Source organism: Aphelocoma coerulescens, chromosome 4 (assembly GCF_041296385.1).
Source record: "Aphelocoma coerulescens isolate FSJ_1873_10779 chromosome 4, UR_Acoe_1.0, whole genome shotgun sequence".
NCBI classification, from domain to species: domain Eukaryota; kingdom Metazoa; phylum Chordata; class Aves; order Passeriformes; family Corvidae; genus Aphelocoma; species Aphelocoma coerulescens.
In genome coordinates this window covers 42,601,532-42,617,161 of record NC_091017.1, presented here as the reverse complement: position 1 = coordinate 42,617,161, position 15,630 = coordinate 42,601,532, and the positions used below count along the sequence as shown (strand labels likewise).

The 15,630-nt window shown below is 35.2% G+C and overlaps 1 protein-coding gene across 2 annotated transcripts in view; it reads left to right on the top strand.

The window, feature by feature from the left end:
• Nucleotides 1–15,630, top strand: part of FBXO8 (F-box protein 8) — a 16,154-nt gene extending 524 nt beyond the window's left edge. The window contains exons 2-6 of one of the 2 annotated variants that reach the window (XM_069013747.1): nt 1,559–1,898; nt 4,095–4,221; nt 10,974–11,092; nt 12,546–12,742; nt 13,503–15,630. In XM_069013747.1, the coding sequence (XP_068869848.1) occupies nt 1,570–1,898; nt 4,095–4,221; nt 10,974–11,092; nt 12,546–12,742; nt 13,503–13,690 (960 nt within the window). In that variant the 5' untranslated portion in view covers nt 1,559–1,569 and the 3' untranslated portion in view covers nt 13,691–15,630. The remainder of the gene's footprint in view (nt 1–1,558; nt 1,899–4,094; nt 4,222–10,973; nt 11,093–12,545; nt 12,743–13,502) is intronic. The other variant, XM_069013746.1, reaches the window with a different exon arrangement.

The following is a 15,630-nucleotide window of genomic DNA, read 5'->3' as shown; positions in this document are numbered from 1 at the left end:
TTCGGCCTTCGGCTCCCCGGGGTGGCTCTGGGCCTGCGGGACGGGCTGTGCCTCTACCCGCCGGCTTGGTTGCCCGGAGCCAGGATTGAAGGGCTTGCACGTTACGGGAGGGACCAGCAGGCCTCGGTGCGATGCATCTGCGATGAACGAAGCTCCAGCTTCGATAAGCTTGCATCGGAGGAAGGAACGTTATCCTGTTGGGATAATCGTGGCTGCAAAGCAGCAGCTGTAGGGCTCAGTTACCATGAAGTGGAGAATGTTTAGAGTACATGTTGCTTTTTATTTAATGAACTAGAATCCAGTACTAATGCAGCATTAATCTAGATTACTTTTAGCATCCTATCATGCTTGTCAACACTGCAAAAGAATTTATTATGCAGTAGCAAAGAAACATGAACGAGACATAATTTGAATTTAAATCAAGACTGTGATTGATACCAGACAGAGCTAGAGAAGATCAGTGATTTATAAATAAGCGTGATGTTATTTTACTGTGGTAGTTACTACAGTCAAGATATCAAGAGGTTTCAATTACTAGATAAAGCTACATTATTGGAAGTTTGAAAACATGCATTTGAGTGGTCTATTGAATCTGAAGATTGAAAATTTCTGTTCAAAATAATTTTAAATACAGTTTTTGACACCATTACTTAAAAGGCTTTATAACAATGGATTTGCTCATCTTGTATTCTGAGTGGGCTCTGAAAGCATTCATCTTGGATTACTACAAAGCTGAAAGTAATTATGTGATTGGGAAAATTATATGTGTTCTAACAAACGGCATATAAGCTGGTGAATAGCTACACAAATAGCAGAGCTTGTGGATTTTCAGCCACTGGTTCTAGAATGGTTTAAATAGTGTCTCATTTTGTTTCTTCTGTGAAATTTCTTCAGTTGGTCCTTAAAATAGCAAATATATTTTTTAAATAGTTTTTTTACATTACAAAAAGGCTTTTTATACTATTTCTGCAGTGATACTTTCTGTGTAAGTATGTACCTTATTCTCAAGGCTTTATGCTATGCTACTAGGTAAGAAACCTTGAAAAGATACTTTTTCTCTTGTTTCTGAACACTCAAAATCCTTACTGCATTATCACTGAAGTCATTAAACTTTGTTTCAGTGTCCGTCACAGCCTCGTCTTGTGTGCTACCCAATATATTTTTGCTTCTCCTAATGTTTTATAGCACTTCATTGACTCTAAATAAAGTATTTTTTAATTAAATTTTAAGGGAAGTCTGAAGATTCCAAATGTTCTGAGGCCTAAGGTTTCTTAACTTACATAGGATATAGATGATATTTGGTACACTTTGCAGAAGCTTATTGTTAATTTTGTAGCTCTTCAAGCATGGAAACTTTTGAAAAACATCTTCTAGGTTTTTTTATGGGCTTTGTTTTCAGTATTTCTTCAGTTGCCTTGTGAAGACTGATTACCTGGTCAGCATAACTTTGACAGAACTCACTTTCTGTCTATTCAGATCGGTCCTAAAATTTTACATATGTGCTGAGTCTGTCTTACAAATGTTTACGAGTAACTGTCAACATTTACTTTATGTCCAGCAGGCTCGCAGATGGGTCAGGGACTCTGGAGGATTGCTAGAAACCAACAATTGCAACAGCAAGGATACAGTGGACAAGGCTATCTTACCAGAGAGCATGGTAGGAGGATACCTGCTAACAATGTTTCCAATACGAGCCATCGCAAACAAGCCCAAGGAGGCATTGACATCTACCACCTGTTGAAGACAAGGAAATCTAAAGAACAAGAAGGATTCATTAACCTGGAAATGTTGCCACCAGAGCTTAGTTTCACTATTTTGTCATACCTGAATGCAACTGATCTCTGTCTAGCATCATGTGTCTGGCAGGATCTTGCTAATGATGAGCTCCTCTGGCAAGGGTAAGCATGAAAAAAGAAGGATCACCAGGACATAGTAAAAATTACTAGATTTTATATTTGTTTCAGTAAGTGCTTTTTGTCATTCTAACCTTAGCAAAGGTTTCCTAAGTTAAATGAGATTGACACACAGGAAACATATATCATTTGAAAATGTGTTATTCCGGATTTCTAATTAGTATGGGCTATTACTGAAGATTACTACGTATACAAGTGTGCTTGGCACAGGTATACATATATTATTATATGTAATATGCATATATTATTATACACCTGTTTTTTGAGATAGCATGGGGAAAAGAAACAGGGGCTCATCCTCACTTTTGTATTAGCTAAATGCACATCTCAAGTGTTTGTATCATTACTTCTCTGAACTTCAAACAGATGTCTAGCTTAAGCACGCAAACCTATTCAGCCAAACTTCCAAATGGCATGGAGTGAGAACTCATCTACAATGCTTGTAGCAACTTAGGTGTATCTTTTTTGGAAGATGGTTATAGAGGGAAGAAAGAAAAGATCTTTTTTTTTCAAGTGAAGTTTCTTCAGCCTAACACTCGAAACACATTTATGTATAACATATGCAGAATTTGTATGTCTGGGAAATAAATAAAGGAACATTCTCTCAGATAAAGTGGTGTAATATCAAAATGTAACTAACATTATATTCTCTGGTATTTTATGTTTTACAGCACTAGGAAAGACTCATGAAATCATATTTATCTTTAGAGTAGATGGTCAGCAGAACTTGTAACTTCTTTCACAACATTTTCTTCTCCCTTAACAGACAGTATTACTACTGTAGCAGTTGGGTTGCTCTTCAGGTTGTTTATTTTCCTTTCATTATTCTCTACATCTCTTCCTTCCCTCATCTATTTCCTTAGCCTGCAGCATTTGAATTAAGCAGCTTCCCTTCCTATCAAGCTTTTGAACCTACAAAAAGGATAATGCAGTATAACTTCTTAGTCACAGTTGTTCTGCTGTTCGGGACTGTTACATTGATAGGAAACAGGAATTTTGGTAAAGGATATCAGTAAGCTTCTAAATTTATCAATATGCCTTGTATTATGCTCAGCTCTTGGTATCAAACCCACCCTAAATACAAATAAATTCCTTAGACCAAAGCTTGAAGATACTAGAGCTTCTTAATTGCACACAGTATATATTCTTACCATATGGGGGGACAATATGTATTTTCCTTGAAGTTTATTCTGAGAAACAGTTAAATCATTTTTTGTTAAATCTTTCCAAATAATACATTCATACCACATTTCATTTGGTAATGAAAATGTGTCCTGATTAGTGATAAATAAAAATCTCAATTTGCATAATCTCTGTAAAAATCTTCACTATTCCACACATATAAGGGTGTGTTTAAGCTTTGGCAGGTACTGTGGTTGCAGTTCTGAACTCAGTCCAAATAAGACCCAGGTTCTTGAACTGAAAACAGAATATTTGCCATGTCTCCAAGTGACTATCTTCTGGGTCCTAAACATTGCCCCTGATTAATTACAGGGCAGGTGTGTTGAAGCAGAAACTACCAGTTCAATAAGGAATCTAAAGCGTGCGTAGAAAGTGAAAGGTAATTTCAGATGGTATCATCAAAGAAACTGAGATGAGGGATAGGAACTGATGAAACTGAGGAGTCAGGATGGAAAAGGGAAAGAAGCTGAAAAGTTACAGAAGATGGAGAGGGATGAGGCTGGATCTAGTCATTAGGACTGGCCAAGACAAGAGGAAAAAGAGTTGGGTGAAAAAGGACAGATGGGGAAAGTGCTGAATTAATGGCCTAATTTTGTGCAGATGTGGTGTCCAATTCACTGCACAGCTGGGGCACAATAAAAGAAACAAAATGTTTTAATCCGTCACAGTACCGCAAGAGAACAACTTCTTACTGTTCTCCAGAGTTCAGATTCTGCCAGAGGTCTCTGCTGTGTGGTTGTCATGATGCCACCTGCTGGGATATGTTTTGAGGTTGCACTCAAAGACACCAAAACCTCTATGAGAAGAAAACATGAATCATATAATTGAGGATTTTAGAAAAACACTTGCAAAAGACTTAAAAACTGTTACAAGCAACCTACTTCTAACTTTCCCTATAGTTTGAATATTTAGCTTTGCAGTGTTGATTACATTTTGCTTCTGTAAAATCCGTGAAATTTAGAAAGGAATTTTTATAATAGATTAATTCTATTTTCATAGGTTGTGCAAATCCACTTGGGGTCACTGTTCTATATACAATAAGAATCCGCCTCTAGGATTTTCTTTTAGAAAATTGTATATGCAGCTAGATGAGGGCAGTCTCACCTTTAATGCCAACCCTGATGAGGTAAGTGAACTGTTGCTGACAGTAATAAACAGTTACAGTAATTGTGATTGTTGTTTTATAATTATAGTCATATAAAAACGAAGTTTTAATAGGTGTTTTTTTTACTGTAGGGATGGTTAATACTGAGCTACAGCTGTATTCTGGTCTTTTTTTGAATATTGTACCTGTGCACATCATTTACATGACTTGCCTCTTAAGTGCTCTGTACACTTCTGTGGATGCCATAAATTCATAACCATGTATTGACTTTGGAATGAGGCAGATATCCTAGCTGAAGAGACAGTGGTGAATTGTAAGAGCATAACAGTATGCTTACATAAATTAAAATGCAGAGTATGAGTTAGGTCCACTTCAGGCAAAGCAGGATGAGGTATAAAGTCCATTTACTTCTATGACAATTAGGTTTTCTTGTAGGGGATTTTTACATATTTCCACTATCAAGGAGCAAATCTTGAAATATGAAAAAGATGTGCTGCTGAACTACCCTGAAGATCAGTTTGATTTAATTTCTGTGGGTGTTTGTTTTGCATAATCTTTCCTTATAGAACAACATAAATTTATCTTCAAAAAAAAATTGCTTGTCAAACTGAAAGGTTTTGATTTACAAGTTCATGTAACTAACTGGAAAAGTCATTTTCTGCTTTCAGTCTGTCACCTTTCAAAGAAGAAAACAGTTTGAGAGTAGACAGCTTTTGCCTGGGAGATAGTTAATGCCCAAGTGACACAGAGAGTCTTTGTGTATAAAACCAGACTCCTGCTTCATGTTTCCTAGGAAAAGAGAGTACACAGTACTGAGCAAAAATAGCATTAACTTCCTGCATATAGTTACACATATACATGGAAGTGGTAATTGAATAAATCTGAAGTACAAAAAGGATTGAGATATGAAAAGATACGCTTCTAGAAGCAAGTTTCACTCTGCTGATATGATACAGGAAGTGTGAACTTGTGACCATGGGGTGAAATAAATAAAGCAGTTCTATGAATCATTGCAAAAATGTGATTTCGTTTAAGTTCTTGCTTTATCTCAAATTCTGCTTGATTAAGAGACCATTACTTTTATCAGTCACAAATAGAGTATTTTGTAATTTCTCTGGTAGAACTCTGCCTTGAACTCTGATACAGCAGCATCGAGACATCAGCACCTGGCCACTTGAGTGATTAGTATTGATCTTCTGCAGAATTTTCACAAATTTAGTAATAAATGTAAAAGTTTTCAAACAAAATGCGGTATTTAGGTAATTTACTTGTTTTCAGTAATGTATCAAGTATATTGGTCGCAGCATTGTCCATCCAAATTTTTCTTTGTCTTTCAATTTGCTTTAACATAATTTTTCACGTAACTATCTTAGTTTATAATGTGCCATTATATTTTAACCGTTTTTAAAGTAATCTTGGTATGTTTAAAGCATTTGGAGCCTTCAGAAAAGGCATTTAATAGAAGATTCATTATTTTTAAAGGAAATTAAGATCTGGAAATTAGAGCTAACTTACAGCATACCTAAATTAGGTATTAACTTTATTATACTACTCTTGCTTCTTCATTATGGTTATATTTTACAATAGTAGTACAAACAGTCTGCTTCAATGAGAGACGAGAACCTCAGGGTATCTCCTAAGGGCTCTGTTCCTCTCTCCCTGTGGAGCACCATAGCCTGGTAGGAATCATTCAGGGCCTGAGTTTCAGGACACTTCACAAATACTATTGCTTTTACTGTTTACAACTGTGATATTGGCAGAATTATTATTATAAGGACACTGTGACTGGAATATATGATACGACATTCCACTATTACAAATTGTGTCTCCGAATTTCCTGCCAAACTCTGCTTTACATTTGATAACAGACCTGATCAAATTACTATAAAAATAGGAATACTTACAGCCACAGGAGCAAGATTCTCCAAAGGACACCGCCCATGTCATGAAAATGGGTAACCAGGCTCCACAGCAACAGCTCCAGAGCTAGCGGTGGCTCACGGGGTAGGGAAGAGCATCTACACACTTTGTGGTAGGATTCTCTGGTTAGCCATTGTTGTGTGCATGGTGTTGTGATATCTGCTGTAATTTAATGTGTTGATTGTGTGCATGAGCTTGCATAATTCATAGCAGGTGCTCACATTCTGCTGAAAGGATGTGCCTAAACATGTGACACGTAATCTGAAAAAAAAAACCTCTAGTGCATGTTTGGGTTGGGGGTTTTTTTTGTTTGTTTTTTTGGGGGTTTTTTTGGTTGGTCGGTTTTGTTGGGTTTTTTTTCATATGGCACCACCATTGTGGCCAAGATTTTGGAAACTGTTTTCTGTTGTTTCTTTGGAGAGGGGGGTGGTTTAGTGTTAGTATTAACACTTGAATATAAATATTATGTTGTTTAATCTGCCTATGTGGTTTCTGCTGTATTTTATTTTAAAGAGTGTGTGGTGTATGTGAAATGTTTCTCATGCAGTGCTCATTTCATCTTGTGTGCTTATGACTCAGAATTTGTAAGCAACCAGAAGTTAGTTCCCATTGTTTTGTATCCAGTTTCTAACTCCCTATAAAACATTTTGTCAAGTTTATTACATGGATCAATGCTATGTAGCTAAAATTGAAACTGAAGGTACAAACAAGAATCGTTTGGTCAGGAAAGAAGATCTATTTTTTTGTTTCATCCTTAACGGTTCTAACTGATCTATTTAAAAGCATTTATTTTTATGGAATCTGTACTGTACCAAAACTGTCTGTCCTCAGTGAGGTCAGGATTTCCTTTATGTAGCATAATAATAAAGTACAGTAAGACAGTGCTTGCACTAAGCCTGGCTTTCCACTCTTCTGATTGTCTCATTCACTATAAACTGCCCTTAGTTTTTGTCAGGGAGGTCAGGTTTTTTTGACCTGTTCCTGGTTAGAAATTGTTAGCCACTTGTATAAAGCTACCTTACCTGCTAGTACGTAGATGATGGAATGTCTACTGTGCTGTGTTTCTCAGCAAGTTTTTTTGAAACTTATCCTATTTCATAGTGATCTACTAAGCAAGCCAATTTTGAGATGCATTGATTTATCTGTCTGAAGAATATTATGAGTTTGTGTATGTTGTAGAGGAAAGATGTTCTTTTGTGTGATTTATCAAAAAAGTTGGAACAGTGAGCTGAAACCTTTTGATAATTCTACATTAAAATCAGAGTGGTTTAATCTTGTAAATTATTAGTTATGGATTCTGTGTAACATGAAAAATATTTCTGCGTTCTACTTGCAATTTCTGCCATCATAAGTTTGTATTACTGAGACTGTATTTTAAAGACATACAGTGAAAGAGATACTGTTTGAAATGTATGTTACCTATTGTGACCACATTTGTCAACAAATGACTTGATTCGTAACTTAGTAAAACAATCATAAAAATATGTATTATACAACATCTCATCCATACTGTGCATTTTGTTCCAGAAGATGCACCAGTAAATATATTAAGATAATGTACTTCCCTAGAAAAATGGGAACAATAATACCATCCATGTCTAATTATTATTTACGAATAATGTTAGTGTTACCTAGAATCACCAACAGAAATCGCGACCCTACTATACTAGATACTGATTCCAAAATTTCTGTGCCGTTGACTTAGGATGTGTCTGGTTTGTTTTGTATGCATATCTAAACAGAGGGGTCAAGGGCAACTGTGAAAGTTTTAATGTTGAATGCTGTACTGAAGTGCTCTGATAGTACTCTTAGCAAAGAAGAAAGTCAATGCAGAAAGGAAGCCAACACTGAAAAAGAAAAGTTTTCCATTTTAGATATCTTGTATGGATATAAACAAATGGAAATTGGAAACAGGTAGAAAGCAAGCAAGGAGTATCAGTGCTGTAATACGTTGGTAAAACAATCATTGTGAGCCTGGAGAAAAAAAGAAGCAGCTGTAAAAAATAACATACCAAAATACAACAAATGGCTTTTGTTGTTACTATTAGTCTATTCTTAAAATTGGTTTTTGCATATATAATTTAAATCAACACTTCCATACATTAATATTTTATCCAGAGCTGTCTGAAATTCAGAGATAACATGCTTGCCACAGAGGCAGGGTAGGCAAGTACCCTTAAGTCATCTTTCCTAATTCTCTAATGCTAAGAGCATTATAGTGCTCTGAATCAGAATTTAAAAACTATTGTATGTGCTCATTCTGCAATGTCTCCCAAGTGTTAAAAAGGCCTCTTCAGACCTGGTAGATCATGGCACAGAACAGCCTACTTGACTGCAGTCAAATGTTTCCTAGGAGAATCACCAGCTGACTGATACATAATCTTAGCATAGGTTTTAATAGTGCATAGAGCTACTATTTCAGCTAGTATATATGCCACAAGCGACCATTTTAGCTATCAAAAGTGATTTATTTGAAGCAGGGGTTCTGAGAGGTTTTCAAGGCAGTATTTACAGTGTTATGAAAAGCAGATTCAATGACATGCTGTAAATCTTGTAAATAAATTTCATTTGCTGTGAGACAAAATTTAAGAACTTTAAAGAGAAATCAGGCTTCTACTGTTGCAAAGTATTTTTGATAGCTTAGGATGAAATAAAAAGCAACTAAAAACAATGGCATGTGGTGAAGTATATTTTATTTATACCGTTTGCTTGTGAAGGAGCTGAGGAAAATGCATTCACAGAGAAAGATACTGTCAAGTGTTACGTGTGGTGGGGGAAAAGAGGGAATTAGAGATAGAGAATGGTAGTGCAAAGACTTTGTAGCCTATTAGATGGAGATCCTACACTGAGTTGCAAGCTAGTGCATGAGAAAGAAACTGTGGCATTTTCTGTCACAGAGAAACCAACCCATTGTCTGTCTTAAAAAAGGTGTAATTTTCATCCTGCCTCTTCTATGCCATGCCAGGTATTTTCTGGATATGTTGTTTGTTAATTGCAGCACAAATGCCACTCAAGATTTCCTTGCCAGGCTTCAGTTTGTATAACCTTAAGCAAACTCTTATTACTGAAGCAAACACATAAATCTCATTAAATCAGAATATATGTAAAGGAGACATTCTGCTGGTGATCTTATATAAATTGCCAAAATTCTTGTTGTTCATTTTCATCTCCCATTTTTAATTTTTTACTCACCTCTGGTTCAAGAAAGTACTTAATGTTATGTTGTCCATATTATGGACAAACTTAAATATGATCTAATTTGGGCTGAAATGCAAGCCTGTAGAGAAATACATGTTACACTGTCATCCTGAATAAAGATTTTTCTTAAAATTGGGGCATAACATTGCTAGATTTTTTGTTTTGCCTATTAAAAACCTTTATATTTTTATTTATTTTTGTCAGACGTTATTTTAACAAAATAGACGTATGTTGATAAATGCTATTTTCTTTAAATATATAAGCAAAAACTATGGACTGCTAAAAGTAGCTAGTTAATACTACAAGTGTTTCTTGGCTTTTAACTTGTGTTCTTAAACATATATTCTAATTATTTTCCTGCTTGATGCTACTAAGACTTTGCTTTACTAAGCCACTTCACAAAGTGTTCCAAACTTGCACTCAGTCCTTTATTTCTTTTTCACACAAAATTCAAGAGCACTGGGAAGTTTAGTTTATACACTGAATGACAGCTTGCCCCTCCATCTTTATAGCTGTAATGTAAACTAAAAGGGCAGACTTACAAAATATTGTGAAGTTTGATATCAGAAGATTTATGAAAAAATATTTCAGAAGTATTTTAAAGGTGATTTAGGTTGTGGCCTTGGTACATTATTCTATGCAGAAATGCACTCTCCTACTCATTTTACATTTCAACCTTATGCTATAGTCAAGATATATTGTACTTAAGTGTTGTAACACTTCTTTGTAACAAATGCTGAGAACTGCTCCCAGCCCCTGCCAAATTGCATCAGAAGAACTTGGTTAGTTATTCTTAGGTTTAGATTTCTGCTGTTGAAAAGTGTGAACATTTTTTAAATCCATTAGTTGGGTTTTGATTTCTGAGATTGTAAGGAAAATAGTTTTATGCTTTGGGATATTTCAATGACCAGAGAGAATCCAGAATATCACTGAAATACTTTAAATTTGTTGTGTTTATTCTATAAGAAATGTGTGCTTGGTCAAAGTGGAAAATTCTGGAAATCATAATATAAATTATATGCAATTCTTTATTTTTAAACTATTTTTATGTTAGGCATAGTGTTCTTATTTATGTGTATGCATACTTATATATGTTGATACTTACCTATGCTTTGAAATCAGCGTGCTTGTGTTTATTTGCATTATTACACATTTAAACAAATGCATTTAATGCATCTATTTGAATGTGATACATTGTATACATGTGAGAACATTACTGTTTTAATGGAAGATGTTAAAGACTAAACATATTATGGCTAAGATTTTCTTATTTGCAAAAGTTACAAAATTACCAGTTATAGTCCCTGCAACATTTTAAATCCTATTACAAAAGTATTAAAAGCAAACTACGGATATACGCTGTAAAGCAATTATTAAAGACCTGTCATGCTCATTATGGGGTTCATAATTTAAAATTTTCTACTATGACTGTATGTAAAATCTCAACCATAACAATAAATTGTTTCTTTGTATTTGATTTATAACTTTAGAGTGTATTCTGCATGTTGAAATGTGGTTTAGAGGAGGAGGAATCATTCTGAAAAACAAATCAGTTAATTCGTAGGATTACATTCCTACATTGTGAAGTACAATACTTGTTCCTAAATACATTATGAAGATTAAACATATTTATATGTACATGTATTTTATCTCAGGGAGTCAACTACTTTATGTCCAAAGGCATACTAGACGATTCACCGAAAGAAATAGCTAAGTTTATCTTTTGCACAAGAACACTGAATTGGAAGAAGCTGAGAATCTACCTTGATGAAAGGTAATTCAAATTTCTCTTAAGATATTTTCTATTAATTTTCAATGTACAGCCACATTTAACAATATTTTGAATGTAGAGATGCAACTTCAAGATGTAAAAAGGCAAAAAAATGCAAGTAGGTAATGGTTATGCTAAATCTGAACAGTTACTCAGTTCGAGTATTTATGTGACTGTAACACTTAATAAGAATCTTCAAAAATACCACTTATAAATAATAAATCTTACATCCTCACAAAATCTTACATAGATATTTTGCTGCTTTTTTTGACTCGAGGTTTTTTTCCCCTCTGTGTGCATTATTCAGAAAGAGTAGTTATCACTTCACCAAGGGTTGATAGCTTTTTAACTAATGTTGAGTCATCTAACCATTACTTGTTTGCCTGATGTTTCTTGATTGGAAGTTGCACACAGCTCCTGAGATGGAAGGGAGCATCCTCTTGGAGACATCAGGAGCTGCAAAAGGGAACACTCTGCCTACTGTAGCGTGCTCTTCTGTCTCCACAGTGCTTTTTCATGCCATTATGTTGGGGTGTGGCAGTATCATGAAAGAGAAGGAGAATAGTAACTGCACCTAAATAGGAAGAGCAGAGGGCCAACAGCACTTCTAGCAGGAATCCTCTCCTGGTTCTCATCCTCTTCAGCCTGTACTACTAAAGGAATAAAAGGAGTCTGTAGTGTTTAGCACCACTGACAGTCCTGTGCTGTAAAACTTCAGATTTATCAATTTTTTAGACAATACTAAAAAAAAAACATTTAATGGATGAGATTGCAAGTTAATATTAGCAACTCGTACTGCCATTTGTCTGCCCTTCATATTTAGACCATAATCAGATACTAAAAATAAAAACTAGTTTTCTAAATGCTGAAACTCCCATCTTAGTACTGAAAGGTAAAAATCAGGTTAAACATAGGAGAATATTCTTCGATTCACTTCAAATTTGTTTCTAAATTTTTTTCAACTGTCTTTTGCACATCTGCTAATATAGGTGTGGTGTGAATCTTTTAGGTGTTTCTGTGTTCAGTGGAAGACACTTGAGAACATCACACCCTAATCACTTATGTGAGCAAATTCTGCCTAGCTGAAGCCTGGTTTTAACAATACACTCCTGTTACAATTTAGACATCAAAATGTGTGGCACACGAGTCTGTTCCCTTTACTGTCTTTTTTAGTGGTTTTGTCACTTTAAAGGAAGCAAAGCCTCTGTGTAGACTCTGAATATATGTATAAACTTTGAATTATGGTTAATGTGTGTTTTTGTAGTATTTGGCTACTAATAAGCAAAGAACATGTGTTTATATTACCTTTGTACTGTTAGTGATAATTTCACCTTTCAGAAAAAACAAAAGCTCATGCTATTCTAAAGCTTTAATTTTTGTTTTTAAAATCTACACATTTTTGTATGTAAACAGTTAAAAGAAACTTTTCTAATAATGTGGGTTTTCATTCTACCAGGAGAGATGTTTTGGATGACCTTGTGACACTGCACAACTTCAGAAATCAGTTCTTGCCAAATGCACTGAGAGAGTTCTTCAGACACATTCACGCTCCTGAGGAGCGTGGGGAGTACCTTGAAACTCTCATAACAAAGTTCTCTCACAGATTCTGTGCTTGTAATCCTGATTTGATGAGAGAGCTTGGCCTTAGCCCTGGTAAGCAAAAATGAGTAGTGGATCAGTCTTTAAACTTCTGGAGGATGCTGATGTTTCTTATAGCTCTAAAATCAGCCCCTAAACAAGTATTTCTGAAAGTACAAAATGGTTCAGTTTAGAGTCATCATTCCACTTGGGTTGAAAATAAAAACAAAAACCAAAAACAAACGTACAGATTCTTTTTTTAGCTGATTAGTTGGGTTTATTTCCATCTTTCCTTCATTTTTGTCTGTACTTGAGCTTTTTTCTATTTCTGAATTTCCTCTTGCAGAGTCTTACACACTTAACATTTTACCTTGTGGATAGTCTCACAGAAATGAAAGGGAATATTAGGCCATATTCAAGTTAACAAGCATTTCTAATTGGTTGGGGGAGGCAGTTTTCAGCAGTGGAACTGCTTACATATTTAAAAGATAAGCTTTTGCAGGATGTTGTCTTCAGTTTACACAAACTTAAGAATCCATTTAAATGAAAATACATAAAGCCCTTAGTGGCTTTTGGATTATGTAGAAATACTAAGAGATTTGTAAATTCTCATTTGGCAGTGTGCTGACGTTATTACTTTGAAAGTTACTATATTAAATTTTATTTCACTGGGATACCCTTCTGAGTAGTTGGATGTATATGTGTGTCTGTGTAGATATACATTATATATATACATATATATATATGTATATACAAGGTTCGTAGACAGGGAGCAATACTTTCAATGATCACAGTTTCTTTTTTAAACTTTTTTTATTTATTCTCTCTTGTCTAGATGCAGTTTATGTACTGTGTTACTCTTTGATTCTTCTTTCGATTGATCTAACAAGCCCTCACGTGAAGAACAAAATGTCAAAGAGGGAATTCATCCGAAATACGCGACGAGCTGCACAGAATATTAGTGAAGATTTTGTAGGGCACCTTTATGACAACATCTACCTTATTGGCCACGTGGCTGCCTAAAAGCACAATTTGCTAGCACTTAAAATTTATAATTTTCAAAAATTACATCAATTCCAGATATTAATTATTTTGTAGAGAGGGGGGTTATTTTAGTGCTGGTCATTCTAACCTCTGTATGCAATCAAAGTTTGTGTGTATAAGTGTGTGTATGTGTAAACTACCTTTTCTATCTATTTACTGTAGGAACAGAAGGAATTTTTTTTCATAATTTTTTTTTTAGTTTTGCACAAAACAATGCCATTAGTCTGACACAGCCATTTATGAATGTTAAACTGACATTACAGTCTAAGCTGACAAAGTGGTGAATTTGTGCATTAGATCTGCTTGAAACTTTAATAAGTTCATTCTTTTTAGAATACCATGTAATGTGTATATATTTAACTAAAGAGATTTATAATCATAATTATTTTATTGTAAAGTATTTTAACTAAAATTTCTCCTTTTATCTCTTAAATTAGTGTTTGACTTCCATTTGCATTTTTTTACAATGCTGACTACCTCAGATACCTAAGTTAGAGGAACATTGGTCTGAATATTACAATAAAGTTTATTCTAGGAGATGAAAGAACACTTGTAAAATATCTAAGCTGGTATTTTATACTGTATTTATTAACTTGAGTTAGCATGTTGCCTACCTGCCATTCACTCAATTTTAGAGATTACAGGCTCTATTTTAGATGAACCCTGATGCCATTCAGGGGTAGCCAGGGGAAATCATGCAGTGTGCAGAGAGGCTTACATGATTTACATACATAGCCTCTTTTGCAGATGCTAGTTTTTGGGAAACAGGGCAACTACAATCACCTATTCAGCACGGTAAGCAAGAAGAAATCTAAACAGGGAAAGTGGCAGGAGTGACCAACGTGTTGCTGCTTTCAACTGGTTCCCTCAGTCTAGAAGTGTCAGTGATGGAAATGCCTTGGCAAATATATACCAGATGACTCGTTGCTAAGGCTGTTAGAAACTGACTGTGCAAGATTAGAGCAGTGACTGTGCAGGTTTGGGGAGCTGTTTCAGAGTCAGATACTGAATTACTTTCTAAAGCTGTCATGTAGCTAGATTTTAAACAGTTCTAAATTTATGGAAGTACTTCAAAAATTACTTAGTCAGGTTGTGTCTTGACATTTTCTGAAGTGTGGAGAGTATTAGCAGTGCAACTGCTGTGCATGTGCAGGAATTTAATAAGGATTTGCCTAGTTTTTGTTCAGACAACTCACAGAGCAGAGCTTTTTTTAAATTTATGTAACATGCAGTTGAAGTAAGAGCTGCTCCTGATTATGTTTGTTTACATAATACTCAGCTATCAGTAGCATCTGGATACATCATGGTAACAAGTATATTTCTTCTTTTTCCCTACCATACCGTGAGGTGAGGTGGGAAGGTATTCTTAATCTGTAAAACAGAACGAATCTGAATTGAATGCAGGAATGACACCTCACAGCCATGCACTTTGCCTATGCTGCTGCTTTCTGTTTGGCACCAAGGGGGTGTTGTTTTAGATGTGAGAAGAGTCATGACAATGACAGTTCATACAAGGCCTACATAAATGATGGGAGGAAAAAGATGTAGCTATTACTGCTATTTCAAGTGTTTATAGCTCTGTTCCACAAACAGAAATGCATGCAAAAAAAGTACTTTTTTATTACATTCCATTTAATCCAGTGTAAATGCCATTGCACTTATGTAGCATACACAGCCAAAGCCAGGAGCCAGCAGTACTGGGGCCATATTCCAGACAGGTTTACAGTATCACTTGCCTTGCTCAGGATAACTACTCCTCACCCTGTGGTGTTTCATGTGTTTGAAAAAGTCCAAGGATGCGTTCTGCAGTGGTCAATTAATCTCAAACACAAATAGTACATGGTACAGTAGGGAGCTTTGTTTAAGGCACAGATATCTGCTCCTGTGTTACAGGGGCAAAAAAAAAAAAAAAAGGAAAA